The following is a 26,951-nucleotide window of genomic DNA, read 5'->3' on the forward strand; positions in this document are numbered from 1 at the left end:
CATTTATTTTTTGTACCTTTTTATAATTGACTATTAAAAATATTACCTACAGTTCATTATATTGGAAAAGTTTATAATTCATTTAAATTTGCAATTTATCATGCTGCGTGGCAAAAAAAAATAAGAAAGGGGAAAAAAGCCTTATATTGTTCCTAACAGAAACTTACCAGTGTGGTGATTTCAATGATCGTTTCTTATGATGTTAAAAGGAATAATAATATTTGGAGAAAATATTAAAAAGGAATAATAATATTTGGAGAAAATATTATAAAATAAATGGTTGTGGTAAAAGAGTACAAATGACCACATTATATTTGGTGTATGTTCTAGGATTGTCATCAGATGCCACAGTTTTGACACCAAATACAGAAAGTAGTTGTGATTTAATGACCAAAACTAAATCAACAAGTGGAAATGATGACAGCACATCCCTAGATCTAGAGTGGGAAGATGAAGAAGGTATTTTTATTCACAATTTCACCTGAAAATTTTAATCCATGTTAATCTATAGAAATCTACTTGATGTTTTAAATTGAAATGAGTTCAGGCCTTAAAAATATCAGTATCAAAGTTTCTTAGTCTCTTACTGTATTAGTGATTATCATTTGTTAGTAAATGGTTTAGAAAGTTGCTTAATTCTTAGTGTTTCTTGAGCTTTAGAAAATAAATGTTAATTTTTCACTTTAAGGTTTCTGTAATCCAGCCCAGATTATTCTATTACTCAGTAAGAAGAATTACTGCCCCCTTGTGGTCAAACCTAAAGCCAAAATTTTATTATCTTTTGGTTCATTATGAATTAGCTGTTTGTTAGGGGTTTTCTTGTGTAGTTCAAAAGCTATAACACGGACATGGGTTTGAATTTTAGCTGGTATGTCTTCCTAGCTTTAGTACTTCAGTAGATTTCTTATTCTCTTTAAGCTACAGTTTGTCCAGCATAAAAAGTTAATAATAAACCTACTTTAAAGGATGATTATTCACCGTTGTATACCCAGAGTCTAAAATTCCTAACACATAATAAGTAGTAAATAGTTGAACAAATAAACATCTGAATGTTGTGAGAATGAAATAAAACTTATATAAAACACCAGGTACAAGGTGTGCCACATAGCAAGAACTCAAGAATTGAGTAGCTAAAATGTGAAGAATTGTAGCTAAAATGTGGATTTTTTCACAAGTTTTCATTTTTACTTTAAGAACTAGGTAATCCATGAAAATGAAGAACGAATTACAGAATGTAGGACTTTAAGAAAAATACTAAGCATTAAATAGTTCATAGAATTTTGAGATGGAATGAACTTTGACTAGTCCTCTAGTCAAGCCATTTCTTTTATCAATAAAGAAACAAAGATACAGGGCCTTGAATAACTTTACCAAAGCTTGCATTAACTTATTTACTTACTTAAGTCTTCTTCTCAGCTAAGCACTGTTTCCACAATCCTGTACTTAAGTTATTTCATATCTGGATCCCAATCAGCAGACTTTAATAAAATTTATTTATTGTAGCATCTTGTTCAGTTTGATCTTTTAGATCTTTTAATTCCTAATTCTGTCATCTACACTCTATGCTAATTAGATTTGTAGATAATATGACTTTTGAGGTTCTTATTCAGGTTGTTAACACAGTTACTAAACTAGAATAGGTAGAGGACAGAACCTACTAGAAACCTTCCCTTAACAAGGCCTCCATAGGACTGACTCTTCAAGTAAATTTGCAAATCAAGTCTGATTGTTAAATAAATATTATTAAACTGTAGAGTCTCTTAATGTAGCTTTTAAAATTTTCACTGAGATTCTAATAACTCTTTCCAAATAATAGGAATGAATCGCATGCTTCCAATGAGAGAACGTTCCAAAACAGAGGAAGACATTCTTCGAGCAGCACTTAAGTATAGCAGCAAGAAGACTGGAAGTAATCCTACATCAGCCTCTGATGATTCCAACGGGCTGGAATGGGAGAATGATTTTGTTAGTGCCGAAATGGATGATAATGGCAATTCGGAGTATTCTGGATTTGTAAATCCTGTATTAGAACTGTCTGATTCTGGCATAAAGCAATCTGATACAGATCAACAGAAACGATAGGGTAAAATCATATGACCCTGTTTATTAGTTGTGACCAAATGTTAAAAACCAACTAGAATGTATAAACGATTGTGCTGAGCCTTTTTGTAAGAGGGAGATAAGAAACCATGTTGTAAGTGCTTATTAGAAAGGAATAGAAATGATAGGCTATATCTGAGTTGCTTCAGAATTAAGTGCAATTTCATCATCTGCCTTCTGCTTTTCAAAAACAATTTAATGGTTCTGTCATGTCATCAATTAAATTAATTTCGACTCTTTGTAGCATTCCTGTTTACTATTTGTAGATTTTCACTTTTAAAAATAGTTTTATTAATTTTACTTTGAATGCTTTCTTAAGCCTATTTCAGTAGTTGATTGTGAAAATATTAAGGCATTTTATGTTTATTCTCAGCAGACGTGAAGGGAGCATGAAGACCATCTGCCAGATCAGATTTATAGTGGTGTTCCCTTTTCCACCTATTCCAGCATTATCAACTCCTATGACTTATTTAAATTTCATTATCTAATAGTAAGCACAATTGAGTAGATGACCCTAAAGAAATGCTGAAATATCCGTTTTTTTTTTTCTATACCTACTGCATACCCTAATACAATAATGATGATTTAGTCTGAACAAAGGATGTATGTGAAAATAAGCTTTCAGAGTTCAGACGCTTGAAGCTAGTAATCAAAAGTAATATTTAAGAAAATATATATATTTAGGTTTTTCACTTCCTTTTACATGCTGCCACTATAAATGAATATTTACTTTAAGTTAATTGATATATTAAATTTCTAGGTGTTTTTTTAAATTCTATATTTCCGATGAATAGTCTTAGAAAGATTTTACACAGAACATTCTCTGTGCATGACTTATTAAGAAAGGAAACCTAAAAATGCAATACGGGTATTTCAAAATAAAATCCTTCCTGGTGTGAAAGGATTCATTGATTTTATTAAGCTTTCCTTTGCCTTGTAATACAAGGTGATTTAATGGGATGGAACTAAGTCTATCAATATATATAACTGTATTCATGATGTACAATGAACTCTTCTTTTCCCTAAAGTTTATGTATCACTTTGAAAGGCCAAGGCTATAAAGCACTCCCTAATTGCTTGTCTTAATTTTGCTGAGGATTGCATATGATCTTAGTAAGTAAACTGTTTTTCTGATTTTTCCTTGGTGTTTTTTTTTTTTTCTTTTTTTCTTGCAGCAATGACAGTGCATGTTCTCAAAAATATAGGAAGGTCCAGATATAAATAGTAACTTAAAGTTCCTGCTGTACTTAAAAAAAAAATCATGTGGCCCTTTCAATATTTGAACTGCTAGGCAATGACATCTATAGTTTCATCTTTTTTTTAATCTCCTAGAAATAAATAGGACACTTTAAATATGTAAATATATTAGGTAATGCTATTATTTATGACTGTCTTAACATGATTTAAGTTGTAGCTTTGTCACTGGAAATATTTTAAAGGTAATCTATATTCACATTGCCTGTGTTATGCTTTTTAAAGTTTGTATACATCAGATGTATATTTTTGGTTTGGCATAAGCTACTATTGTAATTTTTCTTGGCATTTTGTTCATAAAAAATTTTTTGAAGGAATGGTAACTTCTCAAGGATTGTGAATAAACACATTTTTACATTTAAAAATAATAAATTATTTGATTATTACTAGTTTTGTTCTATAAACATGTAATAATTCTGACTGATATAGGAGATAAAATTATTTTATTAAATCTGCTATGAAGACAAAAGGAGTGAATTAGGAAAGCAGGATAGAACTAAATTTGAAAATGTTTGTGCTTTAACTGCTAAGGAAAGATACTAATTTTCCTGTTTTATATATTTATAAAAAACATTGGATATAACATTTTTTATTCAGCAGATATTAGAGAATCTACTGTGTCTGATAGGGTTTTAGGGACATAGTAGTAAAAAGACATACAATGTACAACCTCTTTTGCCTACAGTCTAATAAGAGAGACAAGACAGCATAATAACAAATAAACATATAAATAAGAAAACCACAGAATACAACTAGGAAATATAAAAGATGATAAGAAGCAGGATAGCTGGGGACCAAATGCGTACTTTGGTAAGTCAAGAGAGTCTTCTCTGAGGTAACGTTTGAGCTGAGACCTAACTGTTGAGCAGGAACCAGCCTTAACTTTAAAAGCTTGGTGAAGCATGTTTATAAAGCTCCTGAGGTATAGAGAATATTTACTATGTTCTGAGAATGAAAAGACCACTGAGACTGAAGCATCGTGAGGTAGAGTAATATGAAATTATTTTGGAAGGGTATTTAGGGGCCAGATCATGTAAGGTTTTGTAGACCATGGTTAAGAGCTAATTTTATTTGATGTGTAAAGCCACTGACTTTTTTTGTAAGCCAGGGTGTACAATGATCAGATTTGCATTTTTAAAAAATTCCTCTACCTGCTCTGTAGAGAACGGTTATACAAGAGGACAAGAGTGTATGTATGATACTTACAATGGGACGTGGTGTGACTTGATAATGATGATAGGAATGCAGAGCTAATAAACCTCAGAGGTAGAATTAACAAAATTTTCTGATGGGTTAGATATGGAGGCAAAAGAAGGGGTGAAATCTAAGATAACTAGGGGTAATGCATCCAGCATGGTACCCTGGCGACCTTGCTCACTGCATACCTATATAGCAACTCTCAACCTGACAAAGCCCTGTGATCCTCCCTGGACCATGGCAAGATAGGCAGTCTTTGAGATGTGACAATGCCATTTATCATCAGCTCCTCTGTCTTGCAGAAGGCTGCCATGGGGCAATTTCTTATCCAACTCCCTGGTTCTAGAGAAGCAGGGATTTCCACCTCACTCCCATTCACTACAGATATAATCTAATAAAACTGCTTGGCTGGAGTTTAGAGTTGGCTCTTCAATAACAGAGCTACCTTCCATTTATGTGTCATTTGGCCTCCCTGGTCCAATGTCTTAGGGACATCTCTAGTGACCAGGGATGTGGGACACTGACTCCATGCTGATTTAGCTTTTGCTATCTGTGTAAGTAATAAATTAAGTCTATTCGAGCTCATTGGTCTCCTTGCTGGTTAAACCTACGGAAATGTGACAGCCAACCTAGCAGCTACAACTATGCTTGACAATAACTTAGTTTCTAACTTAATAAATATAGTGGGAAGAACAGATTTAGGAAGGTAAAGGAAATTAAGAGTTATGTTTTGGAAGTCAAATTTGAGGTTTATGTGAAATTTGAATGAAGACATCAAGACAGTGATAGGATATATGTCTGTAGTTCAGAAAAGGTAGAGATACAAGTTCAGAAGTCATTAATAGGTAAATGGTATTTTAAGTCATTATACTAGGTAAGATCACCCTGGGGAACAATATAGGCAGAGAAGCCCAACTAAGTGTTGATAGTTAGAGGTCAGGGGTAGAGAAACAACCAGAAGAAACAGATTCAGGAGGGATGCAGAAACCAAAGAATGTGCTATTACAGGAACTACTTGTGACCATGTGCCACCATATGGAGTGAGGAACATGGAAAATGAGCCAATATGCATTGAGGGGCAGAGCTGAAGGCATCTTAATCCCCAGCCACAGCCTCTGCCTGAGGTTTCTGGCACTCCTCCCTTAGAGTAAGCAGCCAAAGAATAGTTCTTTCCTTTCTTCAGAAAGAGTTTCAAAGAACATGGTTACAGAATTAAACTTTGACTTTATTATATGTAAGGGTGCTGTTAAAATTTCAAATTCATGGAATTTAAAAAATGTGTGGTACATAAAAATCAATTTAATATTTGGTGAGAAAACTGAAAAAGAATTCTAAACATAGCAATGGTTCATTAAAATGTCCAAAATATTGGTTTTAGATGCTGAATATACATGAGAACTGTATTTTTGGAAATAAACACTATTATTCTACAGAAAGGAAATCATAGCAAAGGTATTATTGTTCAAATAAAGCTTCCATATTAAAACCACAATGATTCATAGACATTGCTCCAAAACACATTACAGTAGTACTCCAGTACTGCAGGTACCAACAGGCTACACTGCCAGTAACAACCTGCCCATAGCCTTGACCTTGAAAACAAATGGCTGCTTGTGAAATAGTATGACCAAACCAAGAGATGGTTCCTTACAAAATAAAACATAGAACTAAAAGCAAGCATAAAAAGAAAATAATATAACCTTGAGAACACTATTCCTTCATTACCAAAGATACTTTTTGTACATTAGCCCTCACAGATATATACTCAAATACACTTAAACATTCTTCATACATCTAGGAATGCAACAGATGACTAAATCAATGACTAATACAATTTAAAGACTTCAAAATGATAATAAGAGATCCCAAATTTGACAACAGATGACAGTAATATACTAATAAACTATGAAGTCTCTATAAGACATTTACAGATTTCTTCATCCTTCATGATTCTCCTCTTAGCTGTGTTCACAATTCATTTTCATCCATTTCTGTAGGAGAAGTGTTTTGGGTGAAGCAGGATGAGTAACTGCCATACTCAGGAATGGGCTTCTGTATTGGCCAGTTGTTTTCTTGTAAGAGTGATCTTGGAGACAAAATAAATTGAGTTTCAAAAAATTCTAATGACTCTCCATCTTCCTTCTCTATCAGGAACTGATACTCACCAAATCTGACCATGCACTTGTAAGGCAGGTCTATTTTGTTTAGGTAACACAGCTCCTTGTTGTCCACAAGCAGGTTGGTCTTCTTACTCATATTTTTAATTTCAAAAGAGAGAACTGAACTATCAAACTTTTTAAACAGCTGCAGAGAAAACTGAACTCGTGAAACCTGTTTGTCCTGAAAGGTATAACGACAGATGTTGGAATTTCGGCCAAATTTCACTACTTCACTGGAGGGAAGTTTTTCTCGGTTATAAAACCTTATTGATTGGAAAATTCCATTTTGCAGCTGGCCAGGATGGTAAACAGTTATCTGGAGACAAGTTACTGTCTCTTCTGTGTCAGCATCTTCAAAATTGGACATCATGTGTTTCAGAATCTGATCTGCCTGCAATAATCAAAACAGCATGTTAGTTTACTCCCATACTTCAGGCATCAAAGTCTTTAATTCTAATTCTTTTATGAAAATCTTCTGATAGGTGATTTATTTAGACTTTAAGAAGACAATACACAGAATACTTTCAATTAAACAACACAAATGTGAAATTTTACACCAACTCCCATGAGATCTGGTGTATTAACTTTTTCTATCTCTATTTCTCACTTCTAGTTTGACAATAAGACCATACATAAAATCTGGACAATAATAAGGAATGCTTGTCAATAACAAAGTGATTTGGCAGGGGTATAAAGAAACGTCAGTTCCCTTCTCATTTAAATAGAGTGACTTGGCCCAGAGAAAACATGACAGTTATATTTTTTAAATCAGGAATAAATATCTTTGGTTTGAATGCCCTCAGAGGATATACACATAAAGAAAGCCTACAGTTTATTAACTAGATTATAATTAGATATATTCTGAATTTTAAATCCTGATTAAAGAAATTCAAAAATTATAAACAAATAATTGCAACATTTAAATATGCTTTACATCTTCACTTAGATTTCTAGTAGGTAAAGGATTAAATATAATAAATGCTTAGCTAAGATAGAGAAGCAAGCTAAGTGTCCATCAATAGATGAAAGGGTAAAGAAGACGTGTACACACACACACACACACACACACACACAGGAATATTATGCAGCCATAAAAAAGGGATGAGATTGCACCATCTGCAACAACTAGGATGAACCTAGAAGGTATTATGCTAAATGAAATAAGTCAGACTGAGAAAGACAAATACCATGTGATGATACTCATATATAGAATCTAAAAACTAAATAAACAAATAAAAAGCAGAATATGACCTGCAAATACAGAGAATAAATTGATAGTTGCCAGAAGGGAGAGCAGTGGGTTGGACAAAATGAGTGAAGGGGAGTGGGAGATAAAGGCTTCCAGTTACAAAATGAGTAAGTCACAGGAATAAAAGGCACAGCATAGGGAATACAGTCAATAATACTGTAATAGCATGGTATTGTAATAGATGGTAGCTACACTTGTGATGAGCATAAGTATAGAAGAGTTGAATCACTATATTGTACACCTGAAACTAATGTAACATTAATGGAACATTGTACAACAACTACACTAAAAAAAATAGTAACTGCTTTATTTTTTTTTAAGATTTTATATATTCGGGATCCCTGGGTGGCGCAGCGGTTTGGCGCCTGCCTTTGGCCCAGGGCGCGATCCTGGAGACCTGGGATCGAATCCCACATTGGGCTCCCGGTGCATGGAGCCTGCTTCTCCCTCTGTCTGTGTCTCTGCCTCTCTCTCTCTCTCTCTCTCTCTCTCTCTCTGTGACTATCATAAATAAATAAAAAATTAAAAAAAAAACTTAAAAAAAAAAAAGATTTTATATATTCATTCATGAGAGACACAGAGAGAGGCAGAGACATAGGCAGAGGGAGAAAGAAGTAAGCTCCCTGCAGGGAGCCGGGACTTGGGGCTTGATCCCAGGATTGAGGATCACGACCTGAGCCAAGGCAGATGCTCAACCACTGAGCCACCCAGATGCCCTAGTAATTGCTTTAAAAGTTTATTTTATAATTTTAAATTAGATATTACATAAATTAGTTCTATAGTCTGCACTCCTACTGGAATTATTTACTTTTATCAATTGTTCCTAATGACTGGACAAACTTTCATTAACCACATTCTAACTGCTGTTAAGAGTTAACAGCATCCCTCTCGAGCTCTTGGCCCTGTGGTGCCTTCCACCTACACTTGCTTACATGTATCTTTAAAAATCAGTGGAGTAAAGTAGTATTACAGGATAATTAATTAACAAAATCTTTGAGAGATTATTCTGATACAGAACTGCCATTCAAAACTAATTTATTTCAAAAGAATTAAATGCACACAATTTAAAAATTGATACAGCAATAAAAGGATTTTTAAAAAGAGTATCTTCTCAGGATGCCTGAGTGGCTCAGTCGGTTGGACTTCTGCCTTCAGCTCAGGTCATGATCTCTGGCTCCTGGGCTGGGCTTCCTTCCCTGCTCACTGGAGAGACTGATTCTCTCTCTCTCTCTCTCTCTCTCTCTCTCTCTCTCTCTCCCCCTTGGCCCCTCCCCAATGCTCATTCTCTCTCAAATAAATAAATAAAATCTTAAAAAAAAAAAAGACTGCCTTCCCTCCACCCCAATCCTTCTAGAGTCAACCACTGTAAAAGTTGCTTTTATTCTTAAACAAATTTTCTTTATACAAGCATAACTATGGGTGTGCTCATAGATGCAAACACCTGTTTCTACACATAGAGAAAAATTTTTCTTACACAAATAGGAATACACTATATTCAGTTCTAGACCTTGCATTCTTAAATTAATAATACAAATAGGTGATTTGTTACCATATCCACACATACAGACATGCCTTATATTTAAACAGCTACACAGCAGTTGAGCATCTACCTTCAGCTCAGGATGTGATCCTGGAGTCCTGGGATCGATTCCTGCATCAGGCTCCCTGCAAGGAGCCTGCTTCTCCCTCTGCCTGTGTCTCTGCCTCTCTCTGTGTGTCTCCCATGAATAAATAAATAAAATCTTAAAAAAATAAATAGCTACACAGAATTCCTTTAATCTAGCATGGTGATAAATTACACCAATAGAGTGATGCTGAGTATCCCCTGCATTCCTTAAAAACTGTTTAGGGTCTGGAAATCAATAATCTTAAGTGAAGTTGATTTGTGGTTTTGTCTGCCATCTATATTAGATGTTAGTATCAGAACTATTATGCCAGTTTAAAAAAAACAGAATGCTTTCCTTTTCTTTCTATGCTTGCTATTTACTTTTAGTATATGATCTTTTCTCCTGTTTTGCAAAATTATGGTGCTATTTTTCTTTTTAAAAATTCTTTAGTGAAATTCAATTTAGTTAACTTATACTGTATTATTTATTAGTTTTAGAGATAGAATTTAGTGATTCATCATTTGCATATAACACCCAGTGCTCATTTACATCAAGTGTCCTCCTTAATGTTCATCACCCAATTATTCCTTCCCCTACCTACCTCCGCTCCAGTAATCGTCACTTTGTTTCCTAGAGTTCAGCATTTCTCTCTTTTTATTTTAAAGATTTTAATTATTTATTTTTACAGAGAGAAAGTGTGTGCACAAGCGGGGGATGGGTAGAGAAAGAGACACTACAGGGCTCCCTGGAGGTTCCATCCCACAACCCTGGGATCATGACCTTAACCGAGTGAGCCACCCAGGTGCTGGAGTTCAGCATCTCTTATGCTTTGCCTATTTTCATCTTATTTTATTTTTCCTTCCCTTCCCCTATGTTCATCTGTTTCTTTTTTTTTTTTTTAAGATTTTATTTATTTATTCATGAGAGTCACAGAGAGAGAGAGAGAGAGAGGCAGAGACACAGGCAGAGGGAGAAGCAGGCTCCATGCACCGGGAGCCCGACGTGGGACTCGATCCCAGGTCTCCAGGATCGCGCCCTGGGCCAAAGGCAGGCGCCAAACCGCTGCGCCACCCAGGGATCCCCATCTGTTCTGTTTCTTAAGTTCCACACGAGTGAATGCTAAAAATCAAACTCAATTTATTCAATTTTTCAACAAATGTTACAGCTAAGCAAAATTCCTTTTTTTACTGATTTGGAAATATATCTTTAATTTTAAATTTACTTTTGTCATATACTCTTTTTTGGACATTATTACTTCATATCACATTACCCAAGCAGATAAGACATGTCCAACTAGAAGCAGAAAATGTGAGAGGAACCCTCAAAATCATGGGCCAACAATGGTAAAAATTACTATGAAACCAAGACAGAAAGAAAAATCACACAATAGGTAGAATTGTGATTTGAAGATACTTTTTAAAAAAGAATTTATTTATTTATTTATTTATTTATTTATTTATTTATTTATGAGCACAAGCAGGGGGTTGTGGCAGGCAGAGGGAGAGGGAAAAGCATGCTCCCCACTGAGAAGGGATCCCAATGTAGGGCTTGATCCCAGGACCCTGGGATCATGACCTGAGCAGAAGGCAGACGCTTAACTGACTGAGCCACGCAGACACCCCTGAAAATAGTCTAATTATAATAATGAAGTCTCATTATTCAAGAAGCTGACAACATTAAAGAGAATACTTACAACAAATCATCAGATGATACAATTAATGGCTGACAAGAAAAGAATGAGCTGTTAACAAGTAAAGAACCTAAAAAGGAAAGGCAAGAATCTGTCAGTGATCTCAGGTTTATCTAGGAAATACTGCCATCGGTCTAGTTCATTCTTGGACTTTGGACAATGACAGTTCCAAAAGGACATCTGGATTAAAAACCGTGGTGTAGAGCAGCCCAGGTGGCTCAGTGGTTTGGCGCCGCCTTCAGCCCAGGGTGTGATCCTGGAGACCCAAGATTGAGTCCTGCGTTGGGCTCTCTGCATGGATGGAGCCTGCTTCTCGCTCTGCCTGTGTCTCTGCCTCTTCTCTGTGTGTGTGTGTGTGTGTGTGTCTCATGAATAAATAAATTAAAATCTTTAAAAAATATAAAAATAAAAACAATGGTGTATTCTGGACACAGTTTTTTGGTAACACCCAAATTTTGTTTTCTTACTTCATATAACTTCTTATATGAATTAGAATGAACTAGAATTCATTCTTTTTGAGCAAATCTACCACCAAGAAAAGTTTCTCTCATACAAGTTCTTATGCCGAGTTCTCAGGGTAGATATATTATTCACGTAAGGAAAAAAAAACTGGCATTCTGGTTTATCAAATCAGTGACTACAAATATCTTGGTGTGAATCAACTCTCAGGGTTTGATAAACTTTTGGGATCACAACTGTGGCCCTCCAAAAATACTGAGGTAGATGGTAAAACTGTCAAATATTTGCTGCCCTTCCCTACCAGGCCTACACCTACTGGTTCTGCTCCTTAAGAGAGATAATACAACCATGTCAATGAAACGTGAATAGAAGTGACACAGAAGCTTATTTCCAAGCAGAAGCTTTGAAAGCCACTGTGAGGTTCCACCAATCTTCTCTGCCTCTACCACATCGGCAGTCCCCCAAAGCAGCTCAGTCTCCATTCCAGAGGGAAGAGCCAAAGACAGAACCAAAAAGAACATGTAATATGAGCAAGAAATCAAATCTGCTCTTTTTAAGTCATTAGTTCCTGAAACCTAACGTAGCCTGGGCTGACATGCGTTCACCTAGCCAATGAAGGTATGAAATGATTGCAAATCCTGACAGTTAACAGGGTTACTACTTACTGTATGCCCTTCACATGCCAGGTACACATATTGTCTCATCTTCAAAATAACCCTATGAATCACCACTTCACAGATGTGGGAGCTAAGTTTTAGAGGGTTAACCTGGGCTACTTAGCCAGGTTACAAACCCAGTATCAAAGTCAAGATTCAAATAGAACAGAAAAACACCCTCTCTTACCCACAACAAATAAGGCTCCCTGTTACCAGTTACTCCACAAGCTCTAGCAGTTAATCTGTAGAGAGGAGGGCCATGCAAGCTTACTAAAACCAGCAAGACACCAACCTAGAATCTAGTGTTCGGGAGGGAAAGATGTTGTTACTGCTGCCTCATAAGAGAAAGAGGCTCTGTAGCAGCATGTTACTGTATTAGTTATCCCTCAGTCTTTACCTATGGATGTTAGCATGGACCCAGTATTCACCAGTAATTGTTTGCAGGTTGTTTGGGGAGCTCCAAAATTGAATAAATCATGGTCACGGTCTCTAAACTCAAGGAACTGAGAATTTGTTAATTTCCAGAGCTGCAAGTTCCCTTTACAAAGTGGCCTGAATCTCTGCCATTTCTGAGTGGTCAATAGAAAAACAGGAAAGACTGAAACGAACAACAACAAAAAACCTAAAATAGGGGATGCCTGGGTGGCTTAGCGGTTGAGCCCGTTGAGCCCGTCTCCCTTTGGCTCAGGTCGCGATCCTGGAGTACTGGGATTGAGTCCCACATCAGGCTCCCTGAATGGAGCCTGCTTCTCCCTCTCCCTATGTCTCTGCGCCTCTCTTTCTCTCTCTCTCTCTCATCAGTAAATAAAATCTTAAAAAAAAAAAAAACCTAAAACTAAGATTGGTAGATCTTTTTTATAGATCTTTTTAAAAAAGAAATCACTAGTGTACAAATGCTAAAAGGCAGCTTTTTGAAATCTGTTTGACATAAATTATCAAAGACAGAAGAACAATGAGGTTAAATACCAGTAACAGTGGTTACCTTGGGAGAGGGAAACGGGTCAGGGGTAGAAAGAAGACTGTTCATTGTATACCCTGTATCTGTGAAATTGTATACCATGTGTACTTAATATCTAACCAAACATAAAACAAATATTTTCTTTACAAAATTACAAACCATGTGATTCTTATGGAATTACATGGAGGTGCAGATTAGCTAAGTACTGAAATGGGAAACTGTGATATCTGACACCAAAAAATTGTAAAATAGGGTTCGCCTGGCTGGCTCAGTTAGTAGAGCATGCAACGCCTGATCTCAGAGTCCTGAGTTCTAGCTCCACGTTGGGTATAGAGTTTACTTAAAGAAAAAGTTGTAGGGATCCCTGGGTGGCGCAGCGGTTTGGCACCTGCCTTTGGCCCAGGGCGCGATCTTGGAGACCCGGGGATGGAATCCCATGTCGGGCTCCCGGTGCATGGAGCCTGCTTTTCCCTCTGCCTGTGTCTCTGCCTCTCTCTCTCTCTCTCCCTCTGTGACTATCATAAATAAATTAAAAAAAAAAAAGAAAAAAGAAAAAGTGGTAAAACATTGCGATGATATCTGATACACAGTAGCATCTACATTCACAAATGAACTACAACAAATAGATAAATATATAGAAATAAAAATGAGCCCCGCTATCAAGAACTTTATCACAGAAAGCATAATACAGAAGGCGAGTGCTCCATCCTTGAGTGTCAGAAGAAGAGTAAACCTCTCCTTTGCTGGTTCCTCCTCTCGAAGGAAATAAAGGATATATACGTATAGAGGTGTTATGTGCAAAAACATGCTCTCTATGCCTGCTCACACTCCCACACCCCCCATGCTTGAAACTCTCCCTCCCCCTCCCCCTCTCTATCTCTCTTACACACACACACACACACACACACACACCACCCACCCCTCCCAAAGTTGGGCAAAGCCAGTAAAGAGATGATACCCTAACATTGCAAAAAAACTGTTTGAACCTCAACTGTCATGAACAAAAAGATATTTTTGCTCAAAGGAGGAACCAGGTGTCCAAGCAGTTTAACAGAAAGTCTGGTGCCCCTGGGTGGTCATGCATGCCAAGAGGACTCTCATGCTTTAAGTTTGTTTTTTAAGATAAGATCTACTGCAATATTGGAGTGTGTTCTGAGCAACGTGTTAAGGGAGGTATTCTAAAAGTTTTACTTTCATCCCTCCTCAGCTCCCACTATCAATAATCTCAAGAGAAAGTATGACTTTTGTCTTGTTGCAAGTAGCCTTTTTTTTTTTTTAATTTTTATTTATTTATGATAGTCACAGAGAGAGAGAGAAAGAGGCAGAGACACAGGCAGAGAGAGAAGCAGACTCCTTGCACCGGGAGCCCGACGTGGGATTCGATCCCGGGTCTCCAGGATCGCGCCCTGGGCCAAAGGCAGGCGCCAAACCACTGCGCCACCCAGGGATCCCAAGTAGCCTTTTTTCAAAGGCTCTCCCCACCACCAACACTCAACACTGAGCTCATAGGAGAGAAGAGAAACTCTGAAGCACAGCAAAAGACAGGGCACTCCTCCTGACCATCCTCCCTCCTGACCACCTTCCTCCTGACCAACCTCCCTCCTGACCAACTCCCCCACACTGGGGTCATCACCCCAGTGTGGATTCAAAGACATCTATGAACTCTACTTACTGTTCAGCAGAATCAACTCTTAAATAATAGGTTTTGAAAAAAAAAAAGAGGGAAAAAAAAGGTCGTGAAAACCAGAAAGAGCAAGGTAAAAACCTTGAGAGAGCTCACTTTTTCCCAAAGACAGTGTCTTCTTTGTCCCGCTCTGTCTGAGGAGCCTGTACGCAATCAGATTTGCAGAGTCCAGCTTCTTCGGTGGCTGGGGACATCCGCTATGAGGTACAGCGTGGGTTCTGGCTTCCGGAGGATTTGGGAAATTCCTCCTTTCAATCTGAAAGCTGGGAAGTCCCAGAAAACAGCCGATTACCCTATTTTTCTAAGGAACAGCTAAGGTAAGGAGGCCAGGGCCCGAAGACCCCGCAGCGGAGAGCTCCAGGGAGCCCGCGGCCCCGTAGCCAAGTCCCTGCAGGTGGAAAGGGGCCTGGGGGACGCCCGGGGGTTCACGCACCACTGCTGAGCTACACTTGATAAATGGAATTCTTTTTTGTTTTCTGATTGGGGGGGGGGGACACCTTGCAAAGCACAGAAAAGCACAAAGAAAACACACCCCATCTTCTGGTATTTCCTTTCAGTATTCCCCCCATCGCATTTATAAATATTCCTAAATTTCGTAAAGCTGGGGCCGTGCTGTAATTGCTCAAGCGCGCCCGCGCGCTGGGCCGGCGGGAGCAGGGGCTGTGACTCTCTGTAGCGCACCCCGAAAGACCCCTACACAAAGGAAGCTTCCCTCTCGGGGCGATAAACAGGCCAGACACCCTCCGCACTTCACCCCCAGACCGCAGCCCGCCCGGATACCTCGGGGCCGGGGAGTCGGTGAACTGGCTTCCCCAGAGCGGCTTCGCTTTTCCAGGCCCCGCACGAGACTAAAGGGGCCTGCGCCGAGGCTGGAGTCCGCCGACCGTCGGAGCCCCCCGCGCGCCCCCCGCCGCAGCTCCAGGGGGCGCCAGAGGGCGCTGGGAGCCCAGGGGAGGGGGCGGGGCCGAAGCGGGGGCGCGGGGGCGCGGGGGCGGGGGCGGTGCGCGGAGGCGGCGGGGCCCGCACCGCTCCTCCCGCTCCCGGCGAGGTGCGCCCTGTAGACGCCCCGAAGCCTTTATAAAGGGCGGAGCGTGGCGCGGCGGTTCTCAGGCCCCGCCCCCGCGCGCCCCCGCGTGCCCCCGCGCGCCCCCGCGCGCCCCCTCCCCTCTCCGCCGGGTGTGCGAGGCTGCTGAGGCGGGGTGCGCGAGAGGCCCAGCCCCCTGGCCGTCTTTCTGAGGTTCCAGGCCAGGTTTGAAGCGCAGTAAAACTGGCGAGTACCTTACCTCCCCAAACAGGTGGCCCCTCAAAAGGATGGGGCTAGTGAGCTAGAGTTTGAAAAGGGAGCGGAGTCGCTTCAACGCCCTGCCCCCGCCCTGTGCCGCCCGACCTCGAGTGTGGGCCCGGGACGGGGTAGGGGTGGGCGGAGAGTCGAAGTGACTTCCTAGACAAGCGAGGTGCACGGCCTGTAGGATTTCATTTAATCCTCGCGGTAGGGAGAGTGGGTCCCCCTTACGGGTGAGTGACCTGCAGCCCTGAGGGTGGCTAAGTGTCCCGTGGAGCGAGCCAGGGCAGAGACCGGGTTTGGGGGTGCCGCAGAGCTCCTAGTCAGCACCCACCCTACACCAGGGCAGTCCAGGGCTTCCTCCTCCGCCCCGTCCACCTGGAGGGATCTCTCCCTCATCATCCAGAGTCTGGGGTTCCGCACGTATAGGCTGGTGCAAGGTGCATTGAGAAACGCTTAACCCGCCCAGGAGTCCTTTAGGGCCTCCAGTGAAAAAAGTAATAGTATTTTTCTGCCTCAGGGAGAAGGTTCGGAATAAACTACAGGTGGAGGAACTTAAAGACAATCAGTGTCTAGAGCGGGGTACGAGTAAGACTATATCGAGAGTGAAAGACTGAGGAGAGAGGACAAAGCTAGCAGTGACCAAGGTTAAACTGGCCCACTTACCTCGGAGCTTCGGAATCTACCCACCAATTCTGGATGGGTAGATGGAAACTACTCATCTGTCTGGATTCTGACCCTGATTTGCAGGAGAGTTGCTCCTTTGCAGGTCAGTTTCACTGGCCGTAAAACGACATTGATACTTGCTACTTCCCCATCTGATAAAGAGATTCTTTGAGGGGGTTAAATTTTGACCTCTCAGAGTTGGTTAGGTATAATTAGGAACCATAAACCTGAGGAAGGAAGAGTATAACTACAGAGGAAGCAGATTCCTGTAAGGCTGCAATTTTGTTTGTTAATCATCAGCATTTATTATTTCTTCTCTGGAGTGGAGATAGCGAGAGTATCATCTTTCAGCTGAAGAACATTAGAGCATGTAGAAGGTAAGATACACAACTTAACTATACCAATAAACCTATACAATAAAATAACATTATCAGAATTGTAGTTTCTGATCTCCAACCTTTGATATTAAGATTTGAAAATGCTTTATAAGTGGCAAAGGACTAGTATAGTAGATGCTATTAATAGCACGAATAAAGAAAATGCAATAATTGCCAAAATTTATGATGCTGAATATTATTTCATTTTGCTGTTCCCTTACATTATTCCTAGGCTACCGATTTAGGAAGAGATTAAAAGGAACCTTCAGGGAAATGGATATCTCATAAGTCAGGCTGGAATTGTTTATCAAGTCAAAATAGAAGAAAATAATAGGCAGATATGTTGATTCTGAAAAGAGTGATTTACTGTTTGAACTATCCGTGATGAATCATTTAATGTAAAAATAACATAAAATGCCCACAATCTAGTATATTTTTACATGGAAAGAATCTTAAAAATAGTTTTAGATACTTTTAGTAGCCCATAATTTAGCAGATATACCTGAAAACCTATTGCATTTCACTAAGATCGAAAAATAATTGTGGTAATACAGTCACACCTTAGAGAAGGAAAAAAAGAAGCATTGCTTGTTTTTGTTGCTTGCTGGTAATTGGGTTATATGAAACCCACCTTCTATTCAATACACTCTAACCCGCCTGGATGCGATCTAACTCTCCACTGCCCAGCTCAGACACTCAGATTTGGGGTAACTCAGCTCAAGAGTGCCTCACTCCACGGCTGAAGCTCTCTACCAACCTATGAAAATACTTCGAATTACTTGAAACAACTCACTTAACTTTTTCCATTATTCTCCAAAGGAGGGAGACATGTGGATACCCAAAGTGTTGAGATTGAGACAAAGGAAAGCTAGTGTGGACTTCTCTTCCTCCTCCCTATTCCTGGAGTCAAGTGACTATGATTAAAATAAACAACTTAGATTTATGCGGAAAGATCTGCGAGATGCACTACTAAAGAAAAAATCAAAGTGCTGAACAAAGATGCTGCTCATTTGTGAGGAAAAAAAAAAAACAACCTGTCTGTAAATGAGTGAACTATCTGCAAAGAAAGCTCAAAACAGAATGATTAATCTGAGAAAAAGAATTTGGAGGGAGAAGGCCTCCAAATATGTGGGGAGGTATTTTTCACTGTGTGCTTTTTCATACTATTTTGTCTCATTTGCATGCATCATGGTTACACACACACAAAAAAAAACCCAGCTTTTAAAAGAAGAGCCAGGTAAGAGAAGCCTCCCAAGAGATAGGTTTCAACGTTCTAATGCCTCAATATTTCTCAAAAGGTGGAAGGCTGCAGTAGAACTCAGGTTCCCAAGAGTGTGGTCAGAAGGTAAGGTTGAAATTAGAGCCTGTGCTCCCTGAATGGAGCCTGTTTCTCCCTCTGCCCCTCTCCCTCTGTGTCTTTCATGAATAAATAAATAAATAAATAAATAAATAAATAAATAATCTTTAAAAGAAAAAAAAAAGAAAGAAAGAAATTAGAGCCTGTGAAGGCAGGGCACCGGATGGTGGAGGAGGAAGAGTCAGCCTGTTCGGGGCCATCTGTTCTGTGCCTTCCTGGAGGCAGTTGTAGGAAAGTTCCGGTGGTAAGCAGGGTTCTAAGATAGCCCCTAAGATACCAACCCACTGGTAAAAGCAATTTATATAACCTCCTCCCCTTGAGTGTGGGCAGACCCTGTGAATATGATGGGATACCACTCCTATGAGTGGGTTTGTAATCATTTGTTTTTGAGAGATAATTCAAAGGGAAATTATCTAGCTGGGCTGGCCCTAATCGCATGAATCCTTAAAACGGACTGAGCCCTTCAGAAAGGGAGAGACACACGCCCAGATTGACCAGGAACTGCCTATGGAAACCACATGGCAAGGAACAACAACTAAAATTCTGCCAACAATCTGAATGAGGCTTGAAGGAGACCCCAACCCTCAGATTAGAACTCTAGCATGCTCTACTATAATGGGCCCAGACTTCTGACCAACAGAAACATAGAAATAATAAATGGGTGCTGGGTTTTTTTGTTTTTGTTTTTGTGTATCATAGAGCCTTTATTATTTTTTCCTCTAAATTTTTAAATATTATATAACATCCATGTTTGAGTTATGATACAATTTACAGATATTTAAAATACATCTTCATGGGACACCTGGGTGGCTCAGTTGGTTGAGCACCCATTTTTTATTTTGGCTCAGGCCTCGGTCTCAAGGTCATGAGATTGAGCAGTGGGTCAGGCTCAGCGCTAAACAGGGAATTTGCTTGTCCCTCTCCTTCCCCCTGCTGGTGCACACGTGTGCTGTCTCTAAAAAAATAAATAGAATCTTTTTAAAAAATAAATAAAATGCATCTTCATTTAGAAATATTTTACATTTTGTCTATAGAACAGATAATTGAATGAGTGCTGCTTTATGCTGCTAAATTTGTGGTAATTTTTTATGCAACAATAGAACACTAGTATAGTTTATTTTGTTAGAAGATCTCAGTGGTGGGATCCCTGGGTGGCTCAGCGGTTTAGCGCCTGCCTTTGGCCCAGGGTGTGATCCTGGAGACCCAGGATCGAGTCCCACGTTGGGCTCCCTGCATGGAGCCTGCTCCTCCCTCTGCCTGTGTCTCTGCCTCTCTCTCTCTGTGTGTCTCTCTCATGAATAAATAAATAAAAAATCTTAAAAAAAAAAAAAAAAGAAATCAGTGGCTTATAAGAGTTCCCAGTAGATCCTGGTACTAATAACCCATTATGAGATCTCGTGGCTTTGTAAACAGGAAAAGGACTAGTTTGGGAGGGTTACATTATTTCTGTCAGATATCCTTTAAACCAAGTAACTTAATCTTTCTTGTTCAATCTAAATTTTGTCATATAGTACTCCTTACTGGTGTAATTTTTAGTAAAAAAGTAAAAATCCAAAAACCTCCCCCCTCCTTTAGTATTACTGAAGTACTTACTAATACTTAATAATACTTAATATTTACAATGCATTTGTTAGTGCTTCTTGATTAATTTTTAAGATTTAAGGAATCGCTAGCATCCTAACAAATAACATTTTATACTACTAACGAGGGATCAGAAGCTATACATTATTTAATTTATAATTCAGTGATTTTATTTTCTCAAAAAAAATTTGCCTTGGAGAAATGCCATACTTGGAATAAGTTCTCCATCTATCCTTTATTTCTAGTTTTCTTTTGATGTTTACCATAATTGCACTTCCAACTAAGTACAGAATTCTGGGAAGAAAGTTCCAGAATGACATTCTGGCCATGTCCCCATAGAAATGTCTCTATTACTTGCTGTTTGTGGCCTTCAAGTTTATTATATAATAAATTATATAATGTAATTAAAGGGTAAAGTTAGTTTTGAGATCATCTTGCTTCAACCCTGAAATAACTTCAGAAGTGTAACCGCCTCTGAAAGTAGGCTCCATGTGCATATTTTATTTAACCTAGGCTTGGATGGAAAGGTTCTCTTTCTACTCTACTTATTTCTTACTTTTTTGTATTTAAAAATATTCCACCTGCCTTCTGCCACCACTTCACTGATTTTGTTCCTGTTAAAGCTATCTTTGACTTACTATACTAGCCAAGCCAGTGGACACTTTTCTGTCCTGACCCTTTTTCACTTCTCTGTTCCATTTAGTGCTGTTGACCACTCCCACTTTGAAATGGAGCCCTAACATGAGTTTGTCTGTTGATAATAGATCAAAAACAATGCCATGTTCATTGCTTCTTACTGCCATTCTCTTTCCTTGGCCCTCAGAGGACTGTCTCTCCATTCTGACTTAATTCAAATAAGGAGTTTCCTTGGACTTTGTTTAAAAGAAGAATCTTCTCCGTAGTAATACAACTCCCAGAATACATCTCACCAAAGCCATCCCTAAAGGGGTGTGTCCTATGGTGCAAAACTGCTGAAAGTCCCAGAGTTGAATTACACAATCGGATTCTGAGACAATGACAGACTGTTTTCTTTCAAATTTCTACTTCCTGAAACCGAGGCTGTTTATGAGAAACAGTGTATTTCAGGGAGATTGTGCTAAAATTAACCGTTTTCAGAGTTAGATTTGCTGGCAGTATAAGTGCTTACTTATCCTTTTCTTCGAGACAAAGGTGAGTATCAGCCTTTAAATGACAAACCACAGATGTGGGTACAAAAGATGGTATAATGTATAGACAGTATTTTTTTGAACTGTGACCTTGTTTCTAATTCCTGATCTTGTTTACATTTAAATAACTTTAGAGCTCTAAGAATACTTGCGCTTCTAAAAATGCCATAGAAAGGGGGTGAGGGTTGGGAAGAGGAAGGACCAGTAAATGTAGATTTCTAGGGAAAGGAGAAAAAGACCTGTTTTTTTTTTTAGAAGATGTGAGGATTTTTAAAGAAAGTTTTAATAACAAAGTCCTATGTCAAGGAGCTTGCTACTGGACACCTGACTTTGTCACTGAATGAAGATGTTTGATTAAACCATTAAAAGAGGTAGGCTCACTTATGTGAAAAAGTAACCTGGGACTTTTGCCTCAAGTACATATGTAATCATAAGAGAAGCCTTCACTTGTATGATGACCTCAATGATTTTTCCAGGAAACAGATAAGAGTGGAGAATTACTGTTTTCATATGGGAAGAACTGACAGGAATTCTGGGCATGATGAAGCATTATGTACACAGAAAGGATCTAGAAAAATTAAATTCTTTCACGCTTTATGCAAAAGAGTCCCTTCATTAACACATTTTTTTATTTGAAATCAGGGCTCTAAATCACTTTGGAAAGCCACAAATTATGACCTTTAAGATAGTTTGGGACTTGCAGGTGGGTGAGAGTGCAGAGGCAGTAGTGTCAGGAAGGAGGGAATTTATGTCACAACATAATGGCACCTCTAGAATATTTATTTCTATCTCCCTCTGTCTTTTCTTTCTACTTAGTGCAGCTACTGTTCTTATGAGAAGCAATATCTGCTTTTGGTTAGCTGATACCTCATTGTTAAAAACATTTTAAATTCCTTAACACATAATCACTGTTGCTGTTCGAGTCTCTGCTGTTGTCTCTATGTGATGCTTCAGCATAGTCTCCACCCTCTTTAGTTTTTCCTCTTTCCTTCTTGGCCTCAAATACAATTGAGTAATTGTACCATAGAAGCTGTGCACCTCTTTCTAGATGGGGTGTCATCAGATTACATGTCTGTATGGTGAGCACGATTTTGGGTCGGGGTGGATATAGATCAACTTACCACCTGAGAGACACACCAACCAGACCTCAACAAATGCCAAGTCAAGCCGTTATATCCACTGATCAAAATAATTTCCACTTCTCTCTTTCCACCTCCTCCTTCCAAACTCTGTCAACCTGCAGCCTCAAGAGAAACAAAACATTTAAAATTATTCTAGCAATAATTTACTCGCCATCTCAAATATCTTTTGAATCCAAGATGAATGAATTCCCCAAGTTCTCTCCCAACAAGACACCAGAATTTTATAGTATCCTTCACTAGCATGAAGGATGGCTAGTCATGTCAGGGTGGCTGGTATTGGGAACAACAAAGAATTTTACAAAGAGTGGGGCAACAAGCAAGGGAGAGTTTATTCACTCTCCAAGGGAGGATAAAGGCCAGACATCAAGAGAGATGTTAGCCTGAGTTTCTTTTAGGCTGGACCTTTTAAGGGTTTTTTTTTTTTTTAAGATTTTATTTATTGATTCATGAGAGACACAGAGAGGCAGAGACACAGGCAGAGGGAGAAGCAGGCTCCATGCAGACGTGGGACTCGATCCCAGGTCTCCAGGATCTTGCCCTGGACCGAAGGTGGCGCTAAACTGAGCCACCCGGGGTTCCCCTTTTAAGGGGTTTTGAAGGATTGTGAGAGGGTTGAAAATATGCCTCTGAGGAGGAGGGCGGGGAGTTGGAGGAAGGGGGCCAACTGTTGGCCAGGTAGAGCAGGAAGTGACAGGTTTCTTGAGGAGCTCTGTCCAGGGCTTGTCCAGAATGTGTGTTGTGGTCAAGCTAGAGAAGAATATGTTTTGTAGATGGGGTCTATTTTCTGAGAAAAAAAAGAGTACCATGACCTAGAAAACAAAGAGTTATGGCCAGGTATAAACACCTGTGAGTTTTGTCTATAGAATTGGCTGGGGAGGGGGCTTTGATTAGATTCCTTTCAAGTAAGGGGCCAATAATTGCTTAAACTTTAAATATATGTGTATTTTAAAGCCATATGTAAATCATGATGGATGTTATAAAATCTCACATAGAATAATACTGTGTAATGAACACACTCGACATATTAAGCATAATAATCTCCACTTAAGTCCTATGTGATCTAAGTTTGGGTTTAGAACCTGGAATTTTCTTTAAGAATAAATGTATTTACTTCAAAATATTTCAGAAACTCCATGGTTCCTTCCATTCCAAAATAATTTCACTAACCCCTTTACCCCAAACACAGTACATATACTGCTTTTTCATCTCTTTCAGATGGATGGCTTTTTAGCATAAAATGTTTATTGAAAATGTTTTCCTGAAATGTTAAGTACCCGTGTTTTGAAGAATTTTAATAGGGATGTACATTCAAACTTTTGTTGTAAACTCATTCCATATTTTTGTTATTGTATCTATTGCTTCTCTATATGGGGGAATCTTTGTTTCTTGTTGACAGTGACATTGATTCTTGCAGGATGTTGAGATTTCCTGTGTTCATAGAATTCTGTCAGACAAATTTAAAAGTAAGAGTATTAAAAAAAATAATAAAAAAATAAAAGTAAGAGTATTATCTGGTGCTATTACCCTTCTATGTCTAAAGAACAAAGCTGATTATAGCTTTAATATCAGTTATATATTAATACAGTTTTTCAAAGTATAGTGTACAAACTATTGATTTTAGGTGGCACATGTCCAAACTTTGAAAATTTGAATTACATCCTTAATTTAATGTGAATTAAAAATATAATTAATCAGGGGAGCCTGGATGGCTTAGTTGGTTAAGCAAACTCTTGATTTCAGCTCAGGTCATGATCTCAGGGTCCTGGGATCAAGCCCCATGTCAATCTCTGAGCTCAGGGTGGAGTCTGCTTGAGATTCTCTCTCTCTCTCCCTCTCTCCCTCTCCCTCTCTCCCTCTCCCTCTCTCCCTCTCCCTCTCTCCCTCTGCGGCCCCACCACTCCTGGCCGCTTATACATACGCTTGCTTTCTAAATAGGTAAATAAATAAGTAAAATCTTTCTAAAAACCATATAATTAACTCATAACATTTATGATTTCATGGATATTATTGCTCAGGAGGATGTTAGGTAAAAAGAAAGTGAGGTGTTTACTACTGATTTTAAGAAAATGAGTAAATTGTGCTTGCTTCAGCAGCACGTACACTAAAAAAAAAAGAAAATGAGTAAATAAATACTCTCATAGATAATATGCAGATATAGTAAAAGTTGTGAAGGTGGCATGTAAATAGCTGAAGTTTTGGAAATATCGAACTGATGTATTTGATAAGTGGATATTTTCTGAACCAGTGCAGAAATTTGAACCTCACTGGTCCTTAGTTATACAGCTCAATTAATAATATGATCTGGGGCAGCCCAGGTGGCTCAGCAGTTTAGCGCCGCCTTCGGCCTAGGGTGTGATCCTGGAGACCCAGGATTGAGTCCCATGTCGGGCTCCCTGCATGGAGCCTGCTTCTCCCTCTGCCTTGGTCTGTTCCTCTCTCTCTCTCTCTCTCTCTCTCCCCCATGAATAAATAAATAAAATCTTTAAAAATAATAATATGATCTGTTAAATTTCTTAATTATAGCTGTAGAAAATAGTTGGTAAAAAATGCTTCATCATTTTAGCATATCTGCAGTCCTCATGAATTGTCAAAAAATTGAAGGGAGTTAGAAAGTAGCCAACCTGGTTGAGCAAGCCACTGAGATGCACTGGCAGATGCTCAACCATTGAGCCACCCAGGTGCCCATTATTTAACATAGTACTTTGGCTTGCGTTGTGATCCCAGGGTCCTGGGATCGAGTCCCGCATCAGGCTTCCCACAGGAAGCCTGCTTCTCCTTCTGCCTATGTGTCTACCTCTCTCTGTGTGTCTCTCATGAATAAATGAATAAAATATTTTTAAAAAAAAAGAATCATGGAGAGAATAGAGGCACCTGGGTGGCTCAGTCAGTTGGGTGACCAACCTGATTTTGGCTCAGGTCATGATCTCAGGGTCACAGGATCCGCCCATTATGGTCTCTGCACTCAGTGTGGAACTGCTTGGGATTCTCTGCCTCTGCCCCTTCCCTGGCTTGCTCTCTCTCTCTAAAATAAACAAATAAATCTAAAAAAAAAAAAAAGAAGAATCATAAAGATGATGAATCATCCCAGAGTAAGCACTATAGAGTTCTACTCAACCTGCTTCACCCAGACACTGATATCTTTGAAAGGCAGGGAGGGGTGGTATGAGGAAAGGGTGAAGAAGAGAGTGGGACCATAAACATCATCTAGGTCAAGGGTCATTAATGTATCATGAAGTGTGTCAATGGCCGTTTAAAAATGACCATACTGGCAATTTCTTTTGAGGAATCCATTCTTGGAAGGATATAATTCTTATTATAGAGAAAATTCACAAAGGTGTTTATCATAAAGGTATTTATGATAAGAATTGCAAGCATTCTAACAAAAGGGAAAGGTTAAGCAAATTATAGTATAGTACTCCCTCCCTTATCCGTGGTTTTGCTTTCCGTGGTTTCAGTTATCTGCCATCAACCATCACCAGAAGCAGATGATCTTCCTTCTGACACTTCGTCATATGCCTGCATCATTCACCTCTCTTACTCTCCTCACATAGGCTTTTTACTGGCTCATATCACCACAAGAAGAACGGTGAGTATGGTACAGGCATATCTCATTTTATTGTCATCACTTTATTGCACTTTACAGATACTGATGTTTTTGCTATCTGAAGGTTTAAGGCACCCTGAGTCAAGCAAGTCTTTTGGCACAGTTTTTCCAATAGCATTTGCTCACTTTGTGTCTCTGTGTCACATTTTGGTAATTCTCTCAATGTTTCAAACTTTGTCATTATCATTGTGTTTGTTATGGTGATCTGTGATGAGTGATTACAGCTTACTGAAAGCTCAGATGATGATTAGCATTTTCCAGTAATAAAGTATTTTTTTCAGCAAGGTATGTACATTTTTTTAGGCATAATGCTATTGCACACTTAATAGACTATAGTGTAAAAATAACTTTTATATGCACTGGGAAACCAAAAAGTTTATTTGACTCGTTTTATTGCAATATTTGCTTTAATATGGTAGTCTAAAACTGAACCCAAAATATCTTCAAGTTATACCTGTACACTAAGATATTTTGAGAGAGACCACATTCACATGTTTTATTAACAGTATGTTGTTGTAACTGTTTTATTTTATTGTTGTTGTTAATCTCTTCCTGTGCTTAATTTATAAATTAAACTTTATGTATGTATGTATAGGAAAAAATATGGTATATATAGGTTTCAATATGGCTTCAGGCATCCGTGGTCTTGAATGTATCCCCTAAGGATGGGGGGGGGGGGAACTACTGTATATCTGTAAGACAAGATGAATAATAATACCAGCGTAGAAAATGCTAAGTGAGGGGAATCTAGATGACTCAGTCA

General features: G+C 38.9%; 2 protein-coding genes and 1 long non-coding RNA gene across 12 annotated transcripts in view; 2 read left to right on the forward strand and 1 right to left on the reverse strand.

The window, feature by feature from the left end:
- Positions 1-3,726, forward strand: part of AP1AR (adaptor related protein complex 1 associated regulatory protein) — a 42,761-nt gene extending 39,035 nt beyond the window's left edge. For all 8 annotated transcript variants that reach the window (XM_077882389.1, XM_077882387.1, XM_077882388.1 and 5 more), the window contains 2 exons: positions 331-459; positions 1,817-3,726. In XM_077882389.1, the coding sequence (XP_077738515.1) occupies positions 331-459; positions 1,817-2,082 (395 nt within the window). In that variant the 3' untranslated portion in view covers positions 2,083-3,726. The remainder of the gene's footprint in view (positions 1-330; positions 460-1,816) is intronic.
- Positions 3,727-5,755: 2,029 nt separating this feature from the next.
- TIFA (TRAF interacting protein with forkhead associated domain) lies at positions 5,756-16,415 on the reverse strand. Of its 3 annotated transcripts, XM_077882397.1 has the most exons (4): positions 15,794-15,981; positions 15,110-15,276; positions 11,260-11,326; positions 5,756-7,101 (listed from the first exon to the last, which is right to left on the reverse strand). In XM_077882397.1, the coding sequence occupies exon 4, from the start codon at positions 7,078-7,080 to the stop codon at positions 6,520-6,522; it is 561 nt and encodes a 186-aa protein (XP_077738523.1). In that variant the 5' UTR covers positions 7,081-7,101; positions 11,260-11,326; positions 15,110-15,276; positions 15,794-15,981; the 3' UTR covers positions 5,756-6,519. The 3 variants fall into 3 exon arrangements, with proteins under 3 accessions (XP_077738523.1, XP_077738522.1, XP_077738521.1); XM_077882396.1 differs by lacking the exons at positions 11,260-11,326; positions 15,794-15,981 and adding an exon at positions 16,297-16,415; XM_077882395.1 differs by lacking the exon at positions 11,260-11,326 and having other exon boundaries at positions 15,794-15,977.
- Positions 16,134-26,951, forward strand: part of LOC144303972 (uncharacterized) — a 209,040-nt gene continuing 198,222 nt past the window's right edge. The window contains exons 1-4 of the long non-coding RNA XR_013370954.1: positions 16,134-16,287; positions 16,820-16,998; positions 17,290-17,338; positions 26,040-26,179. This is a non-coding gene — a long non-coding RNA (uncharacterized LOC144303972). The remainder of the gene's footprint in view (positions 16,288-16,819; positions 16,999-17,289; positions 17,339-26,039; positions 26,180-26,951) is intronic.

This window comes from Canis aureus, chromosome 33 (genome assembly GCF_053574225.1).
Source record: "Canis aureus isolate CA01 chromosome 33, VMU_Caureus_v.1.0, whole genome shotgun sequence".
NCBI lineage: Eukaryota > Metazoa > Chordata > Mammalia > Carnivora > Canidae > Canis > Canis aureus.

Bases quoted from the DNA above. Each gene is read 5' to 3' on its own strand.
- TIFA (XM_077882396.1), bottom strand. From the start codon at position 7,080: ATGATGTCCAATTTTGAAGATGCTGACACAGAAGAGACAGTAACTTGT.